Here is a 20,977-nt window from a genome sequence, read left to right on the forward strand (position 1 = left end):
GTCTCCGGTCCAGCGAGGGCGGGGCCAGCAGGCATCCCTGTCATGTGCCAGGCTGCTCTGAGCCGCAAGATTATCTCTGTATCGCGGGAGCAATTTATGATAATTGCAGGGGGTTTATTGACCAACTAGGACAGGCTCTTCCTCTCTGCTTCTGCAGATATGTTAAATACAAACAGAATTGTAGGTCTGGGCAATTATCCAGCAAAGCAGGGGGGATGGAGGGGAGTTAGCAGTAAGGCTTTTATGGTGAGAATCACCTGAGCTGGGCAAACACTGATGCTGATGAGCACCAGGCTATAAAAGGGCAGCTCCTCTCTTCTCCTCTCCCACTGACCCACGGCAAGCCGCTATTCCTCCGCATCTCCAGACAACAGGTGAGGAAGAGGACTACCACAGGACAGCTGAGGCCTTGGGATGCTCAGAGCTGACTTGTGGGTGAACAGGAGCCGATCCCAGCCCTGGCTGGGGGATCTGATCTCTGCCCTTTTCTGGATGGGGCAGGCTGCTATGATGCATTTTTCAGCCCTGCTTTGACTTTTGTCACTGCTTCTTTGAGGGGAAGACAAGCTGAGTCTGCAAATTGGCCCCAGTACCCAGGGATTAGCCCACATAAAGGGGAACTGCGCTGATGAGGCTGATTTGTCTCCCCGACCCAGGCAGGACTACGAGCTCAGGGCATGAAATGATGCCGACCACATAGTCCCTGCAGCCCTACTGGCCCCAACCCTGCCTGTGCCATTGCTGCTGCTGCAGGGCTGGGGTCCCCTGCCCTGTGCCTGTGGCAGCACTCTCCCCATGTCCCCACAGAGCAGCTCAGCTCACCCAGATGCCTCCTGCTGAGGCTGGGACTGGCGGGGCCAGTGTGGGCTGGGGACCCCAGCCGTGCCTGGGACATGGGGTATGGGCACGGGACAGTGACCTGTGCCAGGGAGGAGAGAGGGAGGCGCAGCCTGCCATCTCCTCCACATGGCTGAAAGGGGCCAGATTCAGCCCACAGCAGGGTGGGTTTGCGCTCTCTGGGGACAGGTGGCATCCTCTGTCCCCAGGGGGCCTCGTGTGACCTCCCTGCGACTTTACAGGGATCGAGGAGGATGGTGGCAGCGGCCAGACTCGCCCTCCTGCTGCTGGGCTGCATGGGGCTCCTGCAGCCAGCAGGTAAGTCCCACGGCTCGGGGGACAGTAGTGGGGACAGGGGGGAGCCATGCTCCTCTCCAGCCAGCAATGCTGGCTGTCCCCCATCCCTCCGCACTGCTCTCCATCTGCAGCTGGCAGGTACATAAACTACTGCCCTGACGGCTGGTCCTACTACAAGCTCAACTGCTTCAAGTACTTCTCTGATGTCCAGACCTGGGATGAGGCTGAGGTAAACCCACCAGGACACACAGGTGGATGAGGACCCCCAATCTCCTTGAGGTGCCCCAGCACTGACTGCTCTCCCTGCAGAGGCAGTGCCAGGCCGTCCAGGACGGTGCCCACCTGGCCTGGGTGGAGGACCAGCGCGAGGCCACCACCCTGCAGAAGTCCATCTCCTACTACCAGCGCGTGCAGCCTGTCTGGCTCGGGCTCCACTACAGTGAAGAGGTGAGGCAGGGGCTACAGGGTTGATGAGGGGCTGGAGGGCATCAGAGCCAGGCCCCTGAATCTCCTCTCTCTTCACAGAGCCAGGCCTGGAAGTGGGCAGGTGGGGACACGTACAGCGTTGCCAGTGGGCTGTCTGGGAACGGTGCCCGAGGGGGGAAATGCGGCGTGTTGACCCACCAGAGCAGTGAGTGCCCACACCCCACACCCACATTCAGTGCCTGCTCTTGGCTGGCATTCCCCTCCTCCCTCCTCCTCTGGGTCCTGGCCCTCTGGGGTGGCTGCAGTGGGCACAGTGGGTGCCCCTGTTCTAACCGTGGCCCCCACCAACCCCTGGCCCATCTCTCCAACAGGCTTCAGTCAGTGGTCCAGTACCAACTGCACCCAGAAGCATCACTACATCTGCAAGTTCACCCCCTTGCACTGAGCACAGTCCCTGGCCCGTGGGGGACCCCATGCCAGCGGTGTTCCTCCCGTGCCACCTCTGCTCCTCTCCGCACAATTCCTAAAAATACATCTATAAAAAAAAGAAGCATGCAAGTGATGTGTGAGCTTGGTGCTGGTGCAAAGCCCTGGGCTGGTCTGGGAAGGGGAAGGGCAGGTGCTTCCACGGCTCTCCCAGCTTTCCTGTTTCCAGGGGCTTCAGCACTGCTGGTGCTGGCAGAACTGTCGGGGAATGAGTCCCCAGGAGCTGCAGGGCCAGTGGCTCTCCTGGCTGAGTGCTCGTGTTTGCTCATCCCCAGCCCCCTGGTGCCAAACTCGACAGGTGTCCCTGGGGAGCAGGTGAGGGAACAGGAGTGTCCCGGAGGTGCAGGTATGGAGAGCTGGGGCACAGAATCGGGTGGGGATCGGAGCTGTTGTGGGTGTGCAGGCGGGTGCAGACAGCTCCACGGCGTTCTGGGGGGGCTGCGACACTGCCCCATGGCCACGTTGACAGCACCACCGGGACCAAAGGTCCCTTCTTGTGTCACTACAGTGTTGCCACAGGCATCACGTGGCTGTTTGCTCCGCTGCTTTGAAGGTGGCTCTGCCCCCACCCAGCCCAGGGGGCTTTTACCCCCCCGGAGCCGTGGCACGTGTCAGAGGTGGACTGCGCCCCGGGCAGCACGGATGGTGCCAGCACCAAGGACCTGGCCGCCCTCTGCTCCCTCCCAGGCCCTCGGGGACAACCAGGGAGGCCACACAGCGCCGCGCTCCCCGCGCAGTGACCACAGCTGTGCCGGCGAGCCCTGGGCACCGGAGCTGCCCCCGCCGGGGCTGCGGAAAAACCCGTCCCGCCGCTCAGCCCCGGCTCCAGCCGAGCGCGTCCCCGGGCTTTGGGGCACAGGACGGAGACACCTCACAGGCTCCCCCCTCCGAAGCCCCGCTGCCCCTGTTGTGTTGGCTGGCGCTCGGCGACCTTTGAGCGCCAGGGTCCGGCACGCTGATAAAGGCCGGGAGGGCTGTGCCGAGCTGCCCACGCAGTTTATAAAAGCACCACGTAGGGCCCTTCCCGCTGTCCGTCTGTCCCGCTGTCCGTCTGTCCCGCCGCTCGTCCTTCCATCCGTGCGGCGGCCGGGGCGAAGATGCTGCGCTTGGTGGGCCGTGCCGCTCGCTGCTGGGGGGCCCGGTGGGCACCACCCGGGCCAGAACAGGCACCCCGGGGGGCCCAGCACCCCCTGGCCTTGCAAAGGGCATGGTGAGCATCCACACGGGTCGGGCGCGTAGGAGATGTAGCCAGGGCAGGGTTGGGGAGCTGTCCGAGCTCTTAAACCTTACCGGGGAAGGGGATCCTCTCCCTCCTCCCTGGCAGCACTGCCAGGCACAGGGAACTAGTAGGGATTTGGGGTGCTCCCAACCTGGGCTGCTCGCTGTTGGCATCTCCCCAGGACCACCCCTGTGTCCCCAATGCTATGACGGGACTGTCACCACTCCCTCTGCCCCACAGCCTCTCCAGTGCTGCCGGAACTGGTGCCTGGCCCAAGGACGTGGGCATCCTGGCACTGGAGGTGTACTTCCCTGCCCAGTACGTGGAGCAGGAGGAGCTGGAGAGATATGATGGTGTGCAGGCCGGCAAGTACACACAGGGCTTGGGCCAGAAGCAGATGGGCTTCTGTGCTGCCCACGAGGACATCAACTCCCTGTGCCTGACGGTGGTGCAGCGGCTGGTGGAGCGAGGACGCCTCTCCTGGGATGCCATCGGCCGCCTGGAGGTGGGCACTGAGACCGTCATTGACAAGTCCAAGGCTGTCAAGACTGTCCTCATGCAGCTGTTCCGTGACTCGGGCAACACTGACGTGGAGGGCATCGACACCACCAACGCCTGCTACGGGGGCACGGCCTCGCTCTTCAACGCGGCTGCCTGGGTGGAGTCCAGCGCCTGGGATGGTGAGTGCAGGCAGGGACTGTGCCACAGGGCTGGATGTTGGGTGGGTGCCATGGAATAGGGGGAGGAGGCAGGAGGTGGCCTGAAACCCATAGATACTCTGGCAGGTATCTTCAAAGGGAGCCACTGCCCCTCCAAGGCTCTCCATCACCCCTGTTTCTTGCTTACCTTGTCTGTGACACCAGGCGTCATGGAGATGGGAATACACAAGGGCCATGGTGTGGAGGCTTCCACCTGCCGATGGCCCTGCCAGTCCCCCTCTCCTCCCCCAGGTCGCTACGCCGTGGTGGTGTGTGGGGACATTGCCGTCTATGCCACGGGGAACGCGCGGCCCACGGGAGGTGCCGGTGCCATCGCCATGCTGGTGGGACCCAACGCCCCACTGGTGCTGGAGAGAGGTCAGTGTCAGGAGACCCTGGGGATGGCCAGTTGATGGGTGCTGTCCCTGGAGGCCATGCATCCATGTCCCAGCCCTGGGCAGAGCTGCTCAGCTCCAGCAGCACTGGCTCTGCCAGACCCTGATGGGTACTCCAGGGTGCCTGGCTAGCCACATCCCTGTGGGAAGCTGGTGGATGTCAAAACTGGCATGGCAGGCAGCACCCCTGGGTGCTGGTGATTGGACTCCCTGACAGCAGGCTCTCCCTGTGCCCCCAGGCCTGCGGGGAACCCACATGGAGCACGCCTATGACTTCTACAAGCCAGACCTGTCCTCCGAGTACCCGGTGGTGGATGGGCAGCTCTCCATCCAGTGCTACCTGCGGGCACTGGACCGCTGCTACGCCGTGTACCGACGGAAGGCGGAGAGCCAGTGGCAGCAGGGTAAGTGACAGCACCCCCAAGGTGCCCATCCCATCCCCCTGGATGCTGATGGACCCATGTTGCCTTCCAGCCGGCATCCAGAGGCCCTTCACCCTCGATGACTTCAAGTACATCATCTTCCACACACCCTTCTGCAAGCTGGTGCAGAAGTCTGTGGGGCGGCTGCTGCTGAATGACTTCTTGGCCTCCCCCAACCCCGACACGGCCTCCGGCCTCTACAAGGGGCTGGAGTCTTTTCGGTGGGTCCCTGTGCTCTGTACCCCATCCCTCAGCCCAGGCAGGGATTTGCCAGTCCAAGGTTTGAGCCAGCCTCTCTCTGGGCAGTGGTCTAAAGCTGGAGGACACCTACACCAGCAAGGAGGTGGAAAAGGCATTCCAGACAGCCAGCCAGGACATCTTCAACAAGAAGACCAAATCCTCCCTGCTCCTCTCCTCCCGCAACGGCAACATGTACACACCGTCCATGTATGGCTGCCTGGCCTCCCTCCTGTCACAGTAAGTCCCCCAAAATGCTGGCTCAGCGGAGGCAGGAGGTCATTTTGGGGAGGGCAGACCCTGAGTGGCTGGAGGGGGAGGTGCCAGCCCTCATCTCCCCCCTCCTCAGCAGAGACCTGACAATTTCATTGCACCCAACCCCCAGCATGGATGCATCCCACTCTGTGCCATCTCCCTGCCAGCCTTTTCATCCCAGCTTGCTGGAGCTGGGCCAGCACATAAAGCCCTTCTGTCATTGCTGGGAGGATGAAAACCCTGTTGTCATGACCCACAGAACAAGTGACCCCACGGGAAAGGAGCCATGGGAACAGACAGGCCCTGGGGGGAACAAAAGCCTAGTCCCTGGCACCACTGCACTCCAGGGCCACGCTCCCTCGGAAATGAGGCCCTGAGACACAAGGACCCCCCTGTCTGTGAAGGAGGCAGCCCCCTACATCACCCCCAGAGCCCTGCATGCCCCTCACCCCAAATCTCCTCTAACCCTTCTAATCCCCTGCTGCAGGTCCTCAGCCAAGGACCTGGCTGGCTCCCGGATTGGTGCCTTCTCCTATGGCTCGGGACTGGCTGCCAGCATGTTCTCCTTCCGTGTCTCACAGGATGCAGCCCCGGGTGAGCCCCAAGGGACAGAGGGACTGGGAAGGGAGGGCGGCGTGGGGCTGTGGGGCCCAGGGCCGCCAGTAGTGCCATCTCACTCGTGGGGTGCCCGTTGCCAGGCTCACCCCTGGACAAGCTGATCTCCAGCCTGGCCGACCTGCCGGCTCGCCTGGACGCTCGCAAGCGCGTGGCCCCACAGGACTTCGCGGAGATCATGAAGCGACGGGAGGAAACCCACCACTTGGGTGAGTGGGGCTGGGGGGATGTGACACCCCCTCACCGGGACCCCATGACACCGCTGAGCATCACTGCCCTCTTCCTGCAGCCGACCACGCTCCCCACGGCTCCCAGGCGGATCTGTTCCCCGGAACCTGGTACCTGACGCGGGTGGATTCCAAGTTCCGCCGCGAATACGCCAGGAAGCCCATCTAGAGGGGACAGGAGTGGTGAGCCCTAGGAAGGGGGATGCTCTCTTTCCCACTGTCATCCCTGCTCATCTCCAAATCTGGGGCTGCCTTCTGTGGGAAACTTCACCTTGGATGACTGGGGAACGGCCAGTGGTGCCTCGGGCCCCAGAGCTGGTGGAGACTGCAGCTCTTCTGCAAACACCTGGGCAGTGCAGGGGAATAAAGGTGTGGATGGGAGGGGGCAGCAGCCCAGATCTGGCTCCTGGTCTTGAGTGGTCTCCTCCCACCCCAGGACACTCCCCTTAAAAACTGTGGATCTGGATCACAGCCCCTTAGAGGATTTATCCCATGGGCACCCAGCGTTGGCCACCTGCCCTGTTAGACATGTGGCTCAGTAACCCCCATTATCCCAGGATGGGAGTGTGCCCTGACTTTCTGGGGGAGCCAAGTAAAACCCAGCCTCCCAGTCTCCAGACTGGGGGGGGTAAAATCCATTTTCCCTGTGAGGTCACTAAAGTGAAACATCCTCATGGCAAACCCCAGGGGTAGAAGGGGGCAGGGACTCGTGGGAGGGCTCATCCCCCTTCCAGCACTGTCCTGTCATGGGACGGTGGCCAGATGGGACCTCTGCAGCAGCAGAGACCTTTGCACCCTTCAGCAAACAGCAGCAGGGTTGGAGAGTGGCAAGGGCAGGAGGGAGGGGATTTGGGATTGAGGACAAAGGACCACATAGACAAGGCATCACATGCTGTCTCCTTCTAGACCCTTTATTGAGTGTGGGGCCACCCCAAACTCAGTGTAGGGGTCAGGGACAGCTGGCTCCAATGCTTCCCCAGCTGGGGGAGGGCCCAGGTGCTTCGGCCACGGAGAGAGTCCTGGTTGACAGTTGGGGTCTACAGCAGGTGGAGCTGGAAGACTTCTGTGACACGTGGCTTCAGCTCGCTGAGGTTGGACAGGGGGGCTGAGAGCCCCACCACGCTCCACTGCTCCCCTCCCACTGTGCCAGAGCTGTGGTAGAACTGGAGCTGGACCCCCGTCTTGCCCAGCAGCCCTGGGGAGGAGGAGAGGGGTTATGGATCACAGACTGCCCCACAACCAGCAGAGAGCTGAGCTCTTCTCACCACAACACCCCTCAGTGGTCCTTTCTTCCCCCACCCCAAGTCCTTTGCTCTGCATCACCCAACCCCCTGCCCAAGCCCCCTATCCATCTCTCCTGTCCCTGCTGTTGCAGGGGTTCAGCTCTGGTTCAGATGCAGGGCCCCCCCAGTGCTCCCCTGCTCGGGGCTGGCGCAGGGAGCTCACCCGCCAGCGTGGCCAGAGCAGTGGGATCGGAAGCTTTGGCTCTGTAGATGAGGAGAGGGCCAGACAGTGGGGCCGGCTGCTTGAAGGTGGCCCCGTTGATCTCCCGCAGCACTGGGGTGCTGCCCTGCACCGTCCCTGTCACCCGGTGCGGGGTGCCCTGCAGGGACACCTGCACCAAGCCGGTGCTGCTGTCGGGCTCGGGGGCCACGTCGCTGTGGGTGGTGGTGACCTGTAGGAGACACGTGGGTGCTCAGTGCCCAGGTCCTGCCCTGTGGCAGGGTATGGGGAAGGGATGTCCTCGGGGGAACACACCAGGGAATGTCCCCAGCCTGAGTGCTGAATCAGCAGCCTTGCAGGGTGTCCCCAGGCCACTTGGTGAGGAAGGGCAGGGTCTGGGTGCACCGTGCTGACCATGCTGAGGCCAGGTGTCCACGCACCTTCAGCCCAGCCTCCTGGGCCAGCAGCGTGGCATTCACCAGTGTCACCTCCTTCTGTGTCCCTCCAGCCAGCATGCCCGCGGCCACAGCAGGCGTCAGGTAGCTCCCGGCGTCCTGCAGGGGTGCCCCTGGGGTGCAGGGAGGTGGCAGGGGTGGATGGGCCAGCAGCAGAGAGGTCAGCCCCGCACTGGAGCAGCCAGCCTGGAGCTGGTCCTTCCACCATCCAATCCATCCACCCATCCCTACTCCCATCCTCCCCCCCATCCATCCCCACGCACCCTTGTGCTCCAATCCTACCCTAAATGACTCTCCTGTCCATCCTCTCTCCTGGCTGCCCTCCCACCCATCCAGGCCAGAAGTCCCTGCACACCCTGCCTGCCTGGCTCACCTAGGGTGCAGACCTGCATGCTGCCCTGCACTTGCTTGCCCACCATGTGCAGCACCGTGCCCAGGGCCCGGGCCAGGGCAATCCAGGGCTTGGTCTGGGGTGCGAAAGCCTTGCTGAGAGCCTGCCCATTAACCTGTGAGGGAGAGCAGGGTGAGCAGTGAGAACCTGCCAGTGAGTGCCCTGGGTTGCTCCCAGTGCACCCACGTGTTACAGATGGGGAAACTGAGGCACAGAGGTCAGATGCCCAGTGTGGGGACTCACTACACCGGTCAGCCCCTTCCCCGTGGCCATATCCACGATCTGCATGGCGATTTCCTTGCCGCAGCGGCTCTGTGCCTCCCGTGTGCTAGCACCCAGGTGTGGGCAGGAGATGACATTGGGGTGGTTCACCAGGTCACGGTCCTTTGGGGGCTCCTGCAGACACAGTTCCATCCTGCCATCAGCCCCCAGCACCCATCTGGGAGCTCAGAGCGGGGGGCATTTCCTCTCCTTCCTTCGCAAGGAGGGAAGCTGAGGAGGGCTATGCCTGGTCCCAGTCCCGCAGGGTTTGCCAGGCTGCCTTGGCCTGGCTTGGGCAGAGTTAAGGTGATACTGAGACAAAGCAAAACTCGAGGGGTTCCCACAGCCCCACTCACCTGTGTGAAGACATCAAGGGCAGCCCCACCACACTGTCCCGACTGCAGCGCCCGCAGCAGCGCGCCCTCATCCACGATGCCACCGCGGGCACAGTTCACCACCTGCACGCCACGGCGGCACTTGGCGAAGGTGCTGTCATTCAGGAGCCCTGTGAAGGGAGGGCTGTGAGCAGCAGGGGTCTGCCCCAACTCTCCCCAAACCTCCCTGCACCGGTGCCCACTCCGTACCCGTGGTGGAGGGCAGCAGTGGTGTGTGCACTGTGATGAAGTCGCAGCGGGGCCAGATCTGATCCAGCGGCAGCTGCTCCACGCCGAAGGTGGCTGAGACTTCGGGGGTGATGATGGGGTCGTAGCCTATGGTCTGGGGCAGAGAGGGCACTCACTCCTGCAGCCTGGCACAGTGGCTTTGGCTGAGCCAGGGGGGTCCACTATGCCCATCACTCCTCCCGGCCCCATTTCCTTACCTTCATGCCAAAAGCCTGCATGCGGGTGGCCACCTCCCTGCCGATGCGTCCCAGCCCCAGCACAGCCAGCGTCTTCCCGTTCAGCTCCATGCCCATGTACTAGGGTGCACAGTAGAGCATAAGCGAGCACACCCCACGAGGCCACCCACCACCCAGAGGTGCTTCACCTGCCTCCTACCTTCTTACGGTCCCACTTGCCCTCCTTCATGGAGGCAGCTGCCTGTGGGATCTGCCTAGAAAGGAGGCTGTGGTCAGCATGGGGCAGGGGGCTGCAGGGTGCATGTCTGTGCCCCCCATCCTGCCCTGCACTCACCTGGCCAAGCACATGATCATCCCACAGGTGAGCTCTGCAGCACTGAGGCTGTTCCCAGTGGGTGTGCTGGGAATGGAGAGTGGTGTTACTTGTGTGTGTGACCTGGGCTGACAGGGGTCTGCACCCCGTGAAGGTGGAGATATGCAGGGTGGTGCCAGGGGTGCCATAGGTGGGGATGGCACCCTACTGAAGCTTCCCCTGCCTCTCCAGGAGCACAGGCAGGGATGTGCCCGCAATCCTGCTCTTACTTCATGACCAGGACACCCTTCCTGGTGGCTGCTTCCACGTCCACGTTGTCCACACCGGTGCCTGCTCTGCCCACCACCTGCAGCCTCTCTGCTGCCTCCAGCACCTCAGCCGTGACTTTGGTGGCCGAGCGGACGATGAGCCCATCGCAGTCCTAAGGGGTGACAGACACGGCGAGTAGGGCCAGGGCCAGGGCTGGTGGTCCTGGGTCATCCACGGAACGGGGACAGCCGCTGCAGGGGCCGGAATCCGCCGTGCGAAACTGGCCGGGCTCTTGCATCAGACGGGAGGCGGGGACCAGTCGAGAGGGTCCGCTGTCACCCGGGACCGGCCCGCTGCGCCCACCCACCCATGCACTTCGCCCACCCACCCACCCACGCGTGGGTGCAGCCCTGCCTCACCCGGATCTCCCGCAGCAGCTCCTCCTTGCTCAGCCCGGGCTTCTCCTGCACCCGGAGCCCGCCGGCCTCCAGGATCTCCCGGCAGCAGGGGTCCAGGCTTTCGCTGATCAGCACTTTCTGCAGCTTCCCCAGCGCCATGGCGAGACCGGCCCGGACGGGACAGGGATGGACGGGACGGGACTGGGGTGCCGACTTTCTCCGCACTCCGCCGAGAGGCTTCTGCTGCCCCTCCGTCGGGCTAAAAGAGCTGCGAGCGGTGCACGTTTTTCGGGCTCATTGGGTCCCGTGTCCATAATCCCACCTCCTTCCCTTCCCCTCCCCGCCCCAGCCCGCCCGGGCCCCCCCTCATCCCTCCCGCCCCCGAGGGGAGGGAGGGAAGGAGGAGGCGGAGGGGAGCAGGGCCGGCACTGGGCCGGGCCCCCCAGCAGCCCCAGAGCGAGGGGAGGGTGTGCCCTAGCAGGACCCCGTGGGTCGGGGAGCCACGAAGCCGGGGGGAGTGGAGGGTAGGGTGTCCCAACCCCGCCCACCACGTCCTTGCCTCAGTTTCCCCGTCCCGCACATCCCAGCTCAGCGAGACAGGAGGGGAACGGCAATGGCAGCCACAGTGGTGCGGGTCGCTTCACCGCAAGCTGGGGATGCCGCTGGCAAGGGAGCAGCCCGACCCCAACCCATGGCAAGCCCGACCATGCACTTTCCGGCTCTCCCAGGAATGGGGGTTCCCCAGACCCCGCAGCCCAGAGGTGAGGCAGTGCCACGGCCCCTGCCCGTCCCTAGCATTGCGTCCGCTGTTGAGCAATGCCCCCGATAAGGGGCCGGGGGCACGGGGCCTGCCCTGGCCACGGGCTCCCAATGACGTGGGGTGCATGGGAGCCACCCAGCAAACGCCCTCCATGGGGCAAGAGCCGTCTGGCTGTGTCCAGTGACCTCTCAGTGGGAAGTGCTGACTCTGGGGACACGATTGTGAGGGGACACCACGGGACTGGGCACAGCCCAGCATGCTGGATGGTGAGGGATGGAGGGTGTCCCCTCGCCCATGGGGCCAAACCTTCACAGGGCACTCGAACCAGACACACCCCAGGTCCTGCCCATAGGGAGCCAGGCCTTCCTTCCATCACTTTCCATACAGTGGGGGTGGGCAGAACGGACACGGTACTCCCAAGCTGGGTCCTGATGGGAGTAAGCCCTTCCCCAGGCTCTGCATGCTGCAGATCTGGACCAAACTGCCCTGTGTGAGACCTGGGTGGCCCCAGAGGCCGTTAAACCCCGCAAAGCCCAAGAGGTGGGCAGACAGGACATGTCCAGGATGGGATAACGGCCCTCAGCACAGGCAGCACAGCCGAGGTGGGGGAGTCCAGGGCTATGTACACCCTGAAGAGATGTACAGCCTGGCATTACCCATACGCAGCGCTACGAACACTGCAGCCACAGCCAGGGAACAACCGTGACGCCAGAGCGGGGAAAGTCCAGGGCAGCCAACACAGGGGGAGAGATGCGGTCAAGGGCATCGGCTGGTGAAATCTGCAGCACGGTCACAAAACACCCCCCAACGCAGAGCAGTGTGAGCCGGCGACCCTGGACGGGGCTCCCTCTCCACACTCTTACGTGTGGCGTGTGCTGGGGCACCCACACTGCGGGACTTGCTGTGGCTGGGACGCGGCCCGCAGCCCTCGGCACAGCCCTGAGCCGGCCCTCGGCTCCGTTTTAACCATTAGGGCTTTGCTCAGGGTGCCCGCCGACCCGGCATCCCGGTGCCCTGCTCCCCGTGCCGCCACCGCCTGGGCTTGCCCAGCGCCTCCGAGGCTGGTGTCCCACGCCTGTGGCATTGCTTGTGCGGAGGCCACGCGCAGCCAAGCCACTGCTGCCTCTGGCATCGTATTTGCCGGCTTTTCCCGGGCTGTTGGTGCCCTCTCCTGGGTTGCATGTCTAGAAGCACAGCCCTACAGCACCCCAGTCCTTGCCGGGAGCCTGCTGGGACACAGGGGTTGCTGGTGGGGTGGCGGTGCCGGCAGGCATGTCTCCCCACCCTCTGCCTTCCAAGGGAGCCAGCTGGAGGGGACCCAAAGGCTGGAGGGGACCCAAAGCTGGCAGGGTCAGCAGTATGGGGGCCCGGGGGGACACGGGCTGTGGTGACTGATGAGTCATGACCAGGATGGAGTGTGGGGGTTATGGAGGCACAGCACCCTTCTGCTGACCCCCTTAGTACCAGGTGCAAAGAGTAAGAAATTTGGCAGAAAACAGACCCAGCTGTGTTCCAGCTGGTCCTCAGAGATCAGAGGGGCCGGAGACAGCTGGGCTTAATTTCTGAGTATAATCAATTTGGCACGACAGGTCACGTTCAACAGAAACTTCCACAAGCACAGATTCACATATAATGCAGTATATTAATTCAGCACCATAGGTCTGGTTATGTTCCATAAGAACCTTTTTTATCACAGATACATAAGTACTGCAGTTTATCGAAGCTGCAGAAATACAGATATGGAATTGTCGTTGATAAACTCACCAGTTGCAATAGAGCTCTTACAGTAACAATAATGTTGTCTTAACCAGGGTAATGATGATAACAATTGTATGCAGAAACTTACCAAGAAGCTGGGAGGAAGGAGAGGAGAGTAGCCCATTGCTGTCTCCAAGGTATTTTTGGGTCTTCCTCCTGACCAGGTAAAATTTCTACCCTGTTATACACAGCCCAATCTTCTTACCTTTACTCCACTGTTATGTAGAGCATGATATAAGTCAAGAGTTGAGTAACAGAGTCATACAAGTGGTAGCATGTACTCAGCATATGCAGGAAGTGTATTTTAATATTTAAATTACCCTTGAATCGGAAAAAAAAAGTACTTTTTTGGCCACAGTGTTCTTTACATTTCTAGCCATATGACTTTGTTCCGTTCATCAGAGCCAAAGCAGGACCATCCTGTCTCCACAGGGGCTCCTCCTTCAGTCAGCTCATCCTTTCCTGACATCATCTGTGTGTCTATTCCATCCACACAGGTTACACAGAGGGTGCACAGTGTAGGCCATGGATAGTAACCCTTAGCCCTTAGCCCCTGGGTCCTCGGTCATCATCTCACACCAGGGTCCTGGATGGGCTCAGCTTGGTGGGAGGGCCATGGGGGACAGCTGGGGAAGGGGATGTGGAGGTGCAGGACAGAGGGGAATGGGGCCAAGCAATGAGGGAGAGGGCAGGGGCAGAACTGGTATTGGAATGGCGAGCAGAGAAATTAATTAAGGGGATCAGAGGAGACTGAGGTTATTGGAGTCGGGATTGGGAGTCATAAAGGAGAGGAAAGGGAAGGGGTGGGGGAGATGAGGAATGTTAGTCTGTGATGGTGGATGTTCAAGGGGGTTTATGGTGATGGTGGGATCAAGGGGGATCAAGGGATACAGAGATGTCTCAGTAGAGGATAGGAAGTCATGAACAATTAGAAAGTGAGGGTGTTGTGGGGCTGGAATGGTACCCGGGGGGGGGCTGTGGGGAGGGAGGGCTTGTGGGGTTTTGGGAGTGGCAAAGAGGATTGGGGGTGTCAGGGGATGACAAGGAGGACTAGGGGATAACTGGAGTGTCAGGATGGATGGTTGAGGGTGCCATGGGGGATCTTGGCTAATTAGGTGTCTTTTGGGGAGGGGAGACTGTGAGGTTGGAAGAAGGATTGGGGGTTTGGAAATCATGGATTGTTTCTGGGGGACTGAAGTGTGAGGAAGGGCTGGGGCTCTGTCCAGAGGGACTGACTGGAGTGGAGGGTTGGGGTGGATGTGTCATCTGGTACAGGATGGCTGGGTGGGGAAGGACTGGGGAGATGATGGAGGGACCAGGGAGAGGGCAGAGAGAGGAAGCAGGAGGGGATGGAGAGGGATGGAACGGGGAAAGACATATGGGGGGGGCAGAGGGAGGGATGGAGGGAGGAAATGAAGGAAGGATGTGGGGTCAGAGGGAGAGAGGGAGGGAAGGATGGATGAAGGATGGAGGCAGGGAGGTGGAGGAGGGGATTTAGCGGCGGGCGGAGCCGGCCGGTGCCGCAGAGCCGCCTCCCCGGCGCACGCTGGGGCGGCTCGGCGGTGCCTGCGGAGACGCGGCGGCTCGGCCCGGTGCCACCGGTGCCCGGCCCGGTGCTGCCCGGCCCGGTGCTGCCCGGCCCGGCGCTGCCCGGCCCAGCGCGGCACGGCCGAGCCCGGCGGGGCAGGATGCGAGCCCCGCGGCGGAGGTGAGGAGCGTGTCCGTGAGTGCGGCTGTCATCCGCGGGTGCGCGTGTCCGTGGGTGATGCGGGTCGGGATGTCCACGTGTCCCGGGCACGCGGCGGGGCTGCCTGTGCCTGGGACACCCGTGGGGGCTGCGTGTGCCCACGATGGGCCGTGCTGATGCCACGGCAGGTTGAGGCCCAGGTAACCCCCGGCATCAGTGTCGCCGGGATGCGGCTGGGATGCGGCCGGGATACGGCCGGGATGCGGATGTGCTACTTCGGGCTGCACAGGGCCGGAACCCCCTATCCCAAGCCCCAGTCCCTTGGCCCATGGGTGTCCCTGCCTGTTGCTGTGGTCCTGAGGGCTGGTGCTGGTGACAGGGCTTTGGGACCCCGGGCTGGTGGCTCACTCGGCCCTGCACTGGACAATCCCAGGAGCTCTGCTGGGCACCCAGGTGAGGGTTTTGGGGGAGCCACTGGTGTGCGTGAAAGGGACAGGGGTCCCTCGTCTAGCACTGGGGGCACACTGGTGGTTGCTGCCCTGTGCCGTGGGGGCCTGTGGGTGTCAGGGCAATGTGTGTGTGCTAGGTGAGAAGGCAGGAGCTGTAGGGTCCTGTGGGACCCTGGGCTTGTGCCTGCACCAACACTGGGTTCTCCTCGGGCACTGGGCAGGTGGGCTTTGCTGGGAGGTGCTGAGCCAAGCCTGGCCCTGAAGAAAGGGCTATGGTTCAGGGTGCCGGGAGCTTGGCTTGCTCCATCTCCCCAGCCACGCTTTCATCCTCCTTTCTATTCCCCGGCTCTGCCATCCCCAATTCCACCCTGAGCCACTGGCCAGACCGTTTGTCCCGGCGCCGAGCCAGGGCTGCTGGGCCTCGGGAGCTGTGCCGGCTGCCACGCCTGCGGTGCAGCGCAGCCTCTCCAGGAGTGTGGGTAACGCCTGCCCCCGGCTCCCCCTTCTCGTTGTGCTCAATGGAGACCTTGTTGCCGTGCCCTGTGCGCAGGCGGTCGGTGGGTGGCCGTGCCGTGTGCTGTGCACGCACTCCCGGGCAGCCACAGTGTTCGTGGCCGGCTGTCCCCAGCTCTATTCCTCCCTCCCCGTGGTGGCACTCCGCCCCCAGTGAGACATTTGTGACAACGAGTCAGCAGGGAGCTGGGATGTGCCATGCTCGGCGTCTGAGCTGCCACATTCACCCTGGCCTTGCCTGGCCTTTGCCACAGCCCCTCTGCCAGCCTAGAGCCACTGGCACCCACAGTGGCTGTGGCTGAGCACGGGGCTGGGGCCTGCCATCCTCCAGTTGTCCTTCTGTCCATCTGTCTGCCAGCGGGAGGTGATCCAGTAGCTGGGAGGTGAATTGCTGTTGGTGTGCTCAGTGGTGCCAGGCACTTTGGGGATGCTTTCCTGTGGGGCAGCAGCCCACGTGCTGTGGGGGCTCTGACTGCTATCTTTGCATTCTCCACTCTCCTCAGTGGCACCCTTGGGGTGCCAGTGCCAGCAAGTGGCTGCAGTGGCCCTGGTTGTGATGCCATGGAGATGCTGTGAGTCAGTGGGTGCTCTGAGTCAGGGCCCCGTGGCACCCGTCGTGCCAGGGCTTGGAGGTCCATGGGGGTGGGCAGCGCTGTCTGGTGAGCGGGAGGCGCTGGGGCTGTGCCTCCCCCGCTCTGCACTGTGCCGGTGGCTCTGCTCCATGCTCCAGGGTGGCATGGCCAGCATGAAAGGGCTCTTGTCCCCCGGCGGCCCCAGCAGCACTGTGGTGGCCTCCTTCACAGCAAAGAAATTCCCAGTGTTGGGCACAGGGAGAGGGAGGGGGGAGCCCCCCACAGCCCAGCCAGCCGTGGCCATGGCAGAGCCTGGGGCTCCTGCTGGCCCAGCACCCCCATGGTCACTCCTGCTGTGTGGGGTGCTGGCTGGGCAGCCAGGCTGCAGGACAGCCGGTGCTCTGCTTGTTCACCCCAGAGCCCACCCCAGCCTCAGGGTGGCCCTGAGGACTAATACTTTGTTTCCCAGGCATAAGGCTATTTTCGGGTTGTTAGTACCATTGCCACGGTCCCAGTCTGAGCACAGGCTGGCCTGATATCAGTCAGTTGGGTATTCCCCCGAATGTTCTCACTCTGTTCTTTCCTTATGTGTTCCTGCCCACACCAGGGACAGCAAGCCCTTCTCAAGACCGGAATATCTCATTCCACTGTCATTGAAAGAGTGGTAGCTAAAGTCTAGTGATCTCTCTGGCTCTTCTGCCCCCGTTTGCCACAGGTTACAGTGGGAACCTTGTTCACTGAACCCCCATTCTGTGGGCACAGACTGCCCAGAGAAGCTGTGGATGCCCCATCCCTAGAAGTGTTCGTGGCCAGACTGGGTGGGACCCTGAGCAACCTGCTCTATTGGAAGGTGTCCCTGCCCCCATGGCAGGAGAGTTGGAACCAGGTAGTCTTTAAGGTCCCTTCCAAACCAGGCCAATCTGGGATGATTTGATGATGATATCATGGATATACTAATATATCCTAACCTTTGATGGGACAGAGATTGTGGCTAAGACTTTTGCCAGGGCATTATGAACAATAGTGGAAGAGTGTTTATATCCAGAAGGCAACCTATTAAAAATATGCTGCACTTCCTTCCATGTGAGGGTGAATCAAGCCTTGTTGTGTTCCTGGAGTGGAACCATAAAAACCATATCATTTTACATCTAGGGTTGCCATCCATGAGTGGAATACTCTGTGAATTTGAGTTACCAGTGCCTCGATATTTGGCACAGCAGGGGTTAAAGGCTTGGTATTGGCATTGATAATATCTGTTCCCAAACTGCCAATGCATTGGTTAGTTACTTGCTATCTCCAGTCCAGTTTTTGGACTAGCCAAATGGGTGATTTATATGGGCAGTGGGCTCTGGAGATGACTTCTTGTCTTTCCACGTCAGCTGTTACTTCAGAAGTTCCATTCATGTTGCAGCAGAAGTTTGTTATTGTGGTCTATTAGTAGCTTTTGCATCAGGGAGGGCAGGTGCTGTGCAGAGGGAATGCTCTGTACTCTCTGGATTTCTTTTAGGGTCAGGGTTGAAGGGAAGGACCAAACACTGCCCTGCAGCAGCTGACACGTTTGGCTGCTCAGCACATTGTAACCCAAAATGTTTTCATTGTGATCTTTTACTGCAAAGTGAGGAGAGGACGTGTGTTTATCGCCTGGGAGACACAAATTAACCTTGGCAGTTTGGCACTTAGCGCTTGCTCCATTCACTCCAGTGATTTTGACTCCTTGTCCAGCTTCTCCGTCTCCTGCTGTGTTAATATTGGAATTTGTGTTCCTTTATCTATTAGAAATGTTATTAATAGTTGAGGAGGCACACCTGGAATCAGAAAGTGTGGGCCATTATTGTGCATGCACTGATAGGATTCCACCTGCCGGATTTCAGTCCCACCTGGCTCACGGCCACAGTGCTTTTACAAATTCTCCACCTGAATCAAACTGAATGGGATTGTTTTTCAGGTATGATTTCCCACTCTTCCCAAGGTTCAGCTGTTTTTTATGTTTCCATAATGCATCTTGCTTCATACTCAGGGGGATTTGAAGGAGACAAAGTTTTCTGTCATTGGGGTCACCCCATATGTTTCCATCCTGCTCCTCAGGGGATGCAATCAGTTTTCTAATCTGTATTGATATCAGGTGATTGGCAGCCTGCATAAGCATCATGTCTACCTTTTCTTCCAATATTTGAGGGTTTCTTTTTCCTCCTTTTTTTTCCTCTAACTGTTTCTGCAGCTGCTTTTCCCTATTTTCAGCTGTGGCCAATAGCATTTTAACTTCCTCATTTTCTGATTTCAAAGCAGCATATTCTACATCTGCCATTTTTGGGGGGAGAGGGGACTCTTTACTTTTCTTTTGCGCATAAGATTAGTGAGCCCTCAGTCCTGCACAAATAATTGCTTTATTCTTGTTTTTCCAACATTTTTTGGGCCCATTCTATTCCTTCTTAGGATGGTGCACACTTGTGTTAAGCCAGGTAATAATAATAGTATGCAGAAAGAAGGCATCTATGACTTGGGACAAGGGAGAGGAGAGTAGCCTGTTGACTGTCTCTAAGGTATTTTTGAGTCTCCTTCCTAACTAAGTGATATTTCTACCTTCCTTATATACAACCCAATCTTAACCCCTTCCTCCTGTGTTACATAGAGCATGATCTAAGCAGAGAGTTGGGTAATAGCCATACATGTGGCAGCATGTACTTCATTAAGCTTATTAGCATGTGTGATCGTGTGTGTTTTCTTATTTAAATAATCCTTAATCAGGAAAAGGTTACTTTTTTTAGTGTCCTTAAAAGTTCCAGTCATACAGCTTTGTTCCATTCTGTGCAGTTTGTCAGAGCCAAAGCAGGACTTCCTCCTTTGGCCAAGTCATTCTTTCTTGGTGTCAGCTGTGCAGGTCTCCATCCACAAAGATAATGTGGAGGGTACAGAGTGTAGGCTGTAGATAGTAACCCTTAGCCCTTTCCTGGATCCTTGGTCATTATCCCACAGCACCCCTGGGATTTGCACCTGCATGGGTACAGTACTGTATTTCCGTGGGTATTGTCTCCTGGGTATTGTGTCTCCTCGGGCATCAGGTGTTTGGCTGTCATCCCTCCTTGATTGTTGTGTCCCTGAGTGTTACACCTCTGGGTGTTGTGCCTCCTTGGATGTTATGTGCCTTTTTGGGTCTTTTGCCTCCAGGGTTATCGTGTTTTGGGGTATCATGCCATTAGGTACAGTGCTTCCTTGAGCTTTGTGGATCCTTGTGCATCTCGAGTGTGGGTATCATGGCTCCTGGGATTTTCATCTCTGGGTATTATACTGCTGAGTATCGGTCCTCCTGGGGAGTCATGCTTCCAGAGGTCATGCCTCGGGGTGTTGTTCCTCTGGGTATCAGCTTTCCTCAGGCCTCACACTTCTGGTTACTGAAATCTGGATGCCCTCTAGGTATCAGGTCTCCTCAGGCATCATACTTCTGGTTATTGTTCCTTGGGGCCTTCTGGGTACCACACCTCTGGGCACTGCACCTCTGGGTGCTGTGCCTCCAGGTAGCACACCTTTGGTACCCTGGGTGGTGTGCCTCTGGGTATCCTGCTGGTTATGGTGCCTGGCAGGGTGGATGGCCACGCCTGACAAGTACTCAAGTGTTTAAAGCCATCGTGCCTCAGTTTCCCTCCGTGACAGGTGGTTGTTGCAGGGGCCATGGCACCGCATGTCTGTCTCCCCTGCTCCCTCCCAGGCTGGCAGTGCTGTTTCCCCTGCTGCAAGGTGCGGGTATGGTGTGCAAGGCTCAGGGGATGTGGTTCCAGGGCCCCCACCATGGTTTGTACCACTGGAATGTGCTGGCTCTGCCTGGTTTTTGGGGCTCAGCCTCGTGAATGAGGGCAGGGCACTGTGCCCACCCTGGTGCTGAGGCAATTGCCCAGCCCACTGTTCATGGGACCCCACCAAAAAGCTGTCACAATGAGATTAGAAAATAAATACTTGGATTTCTCTAAAAGAAAAAAAAAAAAACAGGTTTTCTTTTTTTTTTTCTCTTTCTTTTAAATCATGAAATGACTCACACTTCTCAGCTGAAAATAAACCTGATTGCGTCTGCAGTGGGGAGCTGGTAAGCCGTGATAGCACGGAGGCACAGGGCCCCTCAGAGAGCAGCCAGGGCCAGCCCTGCCTCATGCAGCCAGACCCCCTCCCGGGGGCTGCTGTGGGGGCTCAGGTGTCCCTGCCAGGGCCGCTAATGGAGTTAGAGTGCTGTTAAGGGGACACCGCCATCTGCACAGCCCCCAGGGCCTCGTGTCTTTGCACTTAGAGCCGCTGCCCGGCTGGGAACACACACGTGCACCCCCACGCGTGCACGGACACGCGTGTGCCCTCCCTGGCCCCTCCGGCACAGTGCCGGGCGGTACGTGGGGGGTCCCACAGGCAGGACCCCCGGTGCCGTGTGTGACACGGCCGTGTGCTCCTCTCCGCAGGGATCCCTGCAGCAGCGACGTGCCAGCCGTGCTCCCCGGAGCCAGCTGCATGGAGGGTAAGGCATCCCCAGAGTCTCCTGGTACCCCGCATGCCCTGTTCCCGTGCCCTGCCAAGGGTGATGAGCCAGTGGCTCCCTGGTCCCCGAGGCATCCCCGTGTCTCTCCTGGTGACGTCTCGGAGGCAGGCAGTGTGTGGAGCAGCCACTTTGCTCATCTGACCGCTGCTCGCCTTCACTCCCTCCCAGCTTCCCAAGACGAGTCATGGGGTGAAGCTGAGGAGGACCCTGTGCCAGCTGAGCCAGGGGGGTCCCGTGGCCCCCTGAGTGCTCAGCCCCAGCCCGGTCCCTTGGTGCAAACGTGTCTCCTCCGGGACCTGGAG

The 20,977-nt window shown here is 60.1% G+C and overlaps 3 protein-coding genes across 3 annotated transcripts; 2 read left to right on the plus strand and 1 right to left on the minus strand.

Annotated features, from left to right (window-relative positions):
* Positions 1 to 1,035: 1,035 nt before the first annotated feature.
* REG4 (regenerating family member 4) lies at positions 1,036 to 2,109 on the plus strand. The gene is made up of 5 exons (XM_050306796.1): positions 1,036 to 1,155; positions 1,266 to 1,363; positions 1,444 to 1,581; positions 1,660 to 1,765; positions 1,932 to 2,109. Exons 1-5 carry the CDS (start codon positions 1,092 to 1,094, stop codon positions 2,003 to 2,005), a joined length of 480 nt encoding a protein of 159 aa, XP_050162753.1. The 5' UTR covers positions 1,036 to 1,091; the 3' UTR covers positions 2,006 to 2,109.
* A 980-nt stretch (positions 2,110 to 3,089) lies between these two features.
* On the plus strand, positions 3,090 to 6,510 carry HMGCS2 (3-hydroxy-3-methylglutaryl-CoA synthase 2). The gene is made up of 9 exons (XM_050306785.1): positions 3,090 to 3,256; positions 3,506 to 3,945; positions 4,216 to 4,341; positions 4,598 to 4,762; positions 4,833 to 5,001; positions 5,087 to 5,257; positions 5,760 to 5,866; positions 5,971 to 6,096; positions 6,177 to 6,510. The coding sequence occupies exons 1-9, from the start codon at positions 3,144 to 3,146 to the stop codon at positions 6,281 to 6,283; spliced, it is 1,524 nt and encodes a 507-aa protein (XP_050162742.1). The 5' UTR covers positions 3,090 to 3,143; the 3' UTR covers positions 6,284 to 6,510.
* A 494-nt stretch (positions 6,511 to 7,004) lies between these two features.
* PHGDH (phosphoglycerate dehydrogenase) lies at positions 7,005 to 10,699 on the minus strand. Its single transcript, XM_050306784.1, has 12 exons — positions 10,445 to 10,699; positions 10,046 to 10,197; positions 9,798 to 9,863; positions 9,663 to 9,717; positions 9,485 to 9,583; positions 9,249 to 9,381; positions 9,021 to 9,169; positions 8,647 to 8,799; positions 8,386 to 8,518; positions 7,998 to 8,125; positions 7,561 to 7,789; positions 7,005 to 7,309 (listed from the first exon to the last, which is right to left on the minus strand). The coding sequence occupies exons 1-12, from the start codon at positions 10,580 to 10,582 to the stop codon at positions 7,152 to 7,154; spliced, it is 1,593 nt and encodes a 530-aa protein (XP_050162741.1). The 5' UTR covers positions 10,583 to 10,699; the 3' UTR covers positions 7,005 to 7,151.
* Between the last annotated feature and the right edge of the window lie 10,278 nt (positions 10,700 to 20,977).

The sequence above is a fragment of the Myiozetetes cayanensis genome, unplaced genomic scaffold (genome assembly GCF_022539395.1).
Source record: "Myiozetetes cayanensis isolate MyiCay16 unplaced genomic scaffold, myiCay2020 scf12, whole genome shotgun sequence".
NCBI classification, from domain to species: Eukaryota; Metazoa; Chordata; class Aves; order Passeriformes; family Tyrannidae; genus Myiozetetes; species Myiozetetes cayanensis.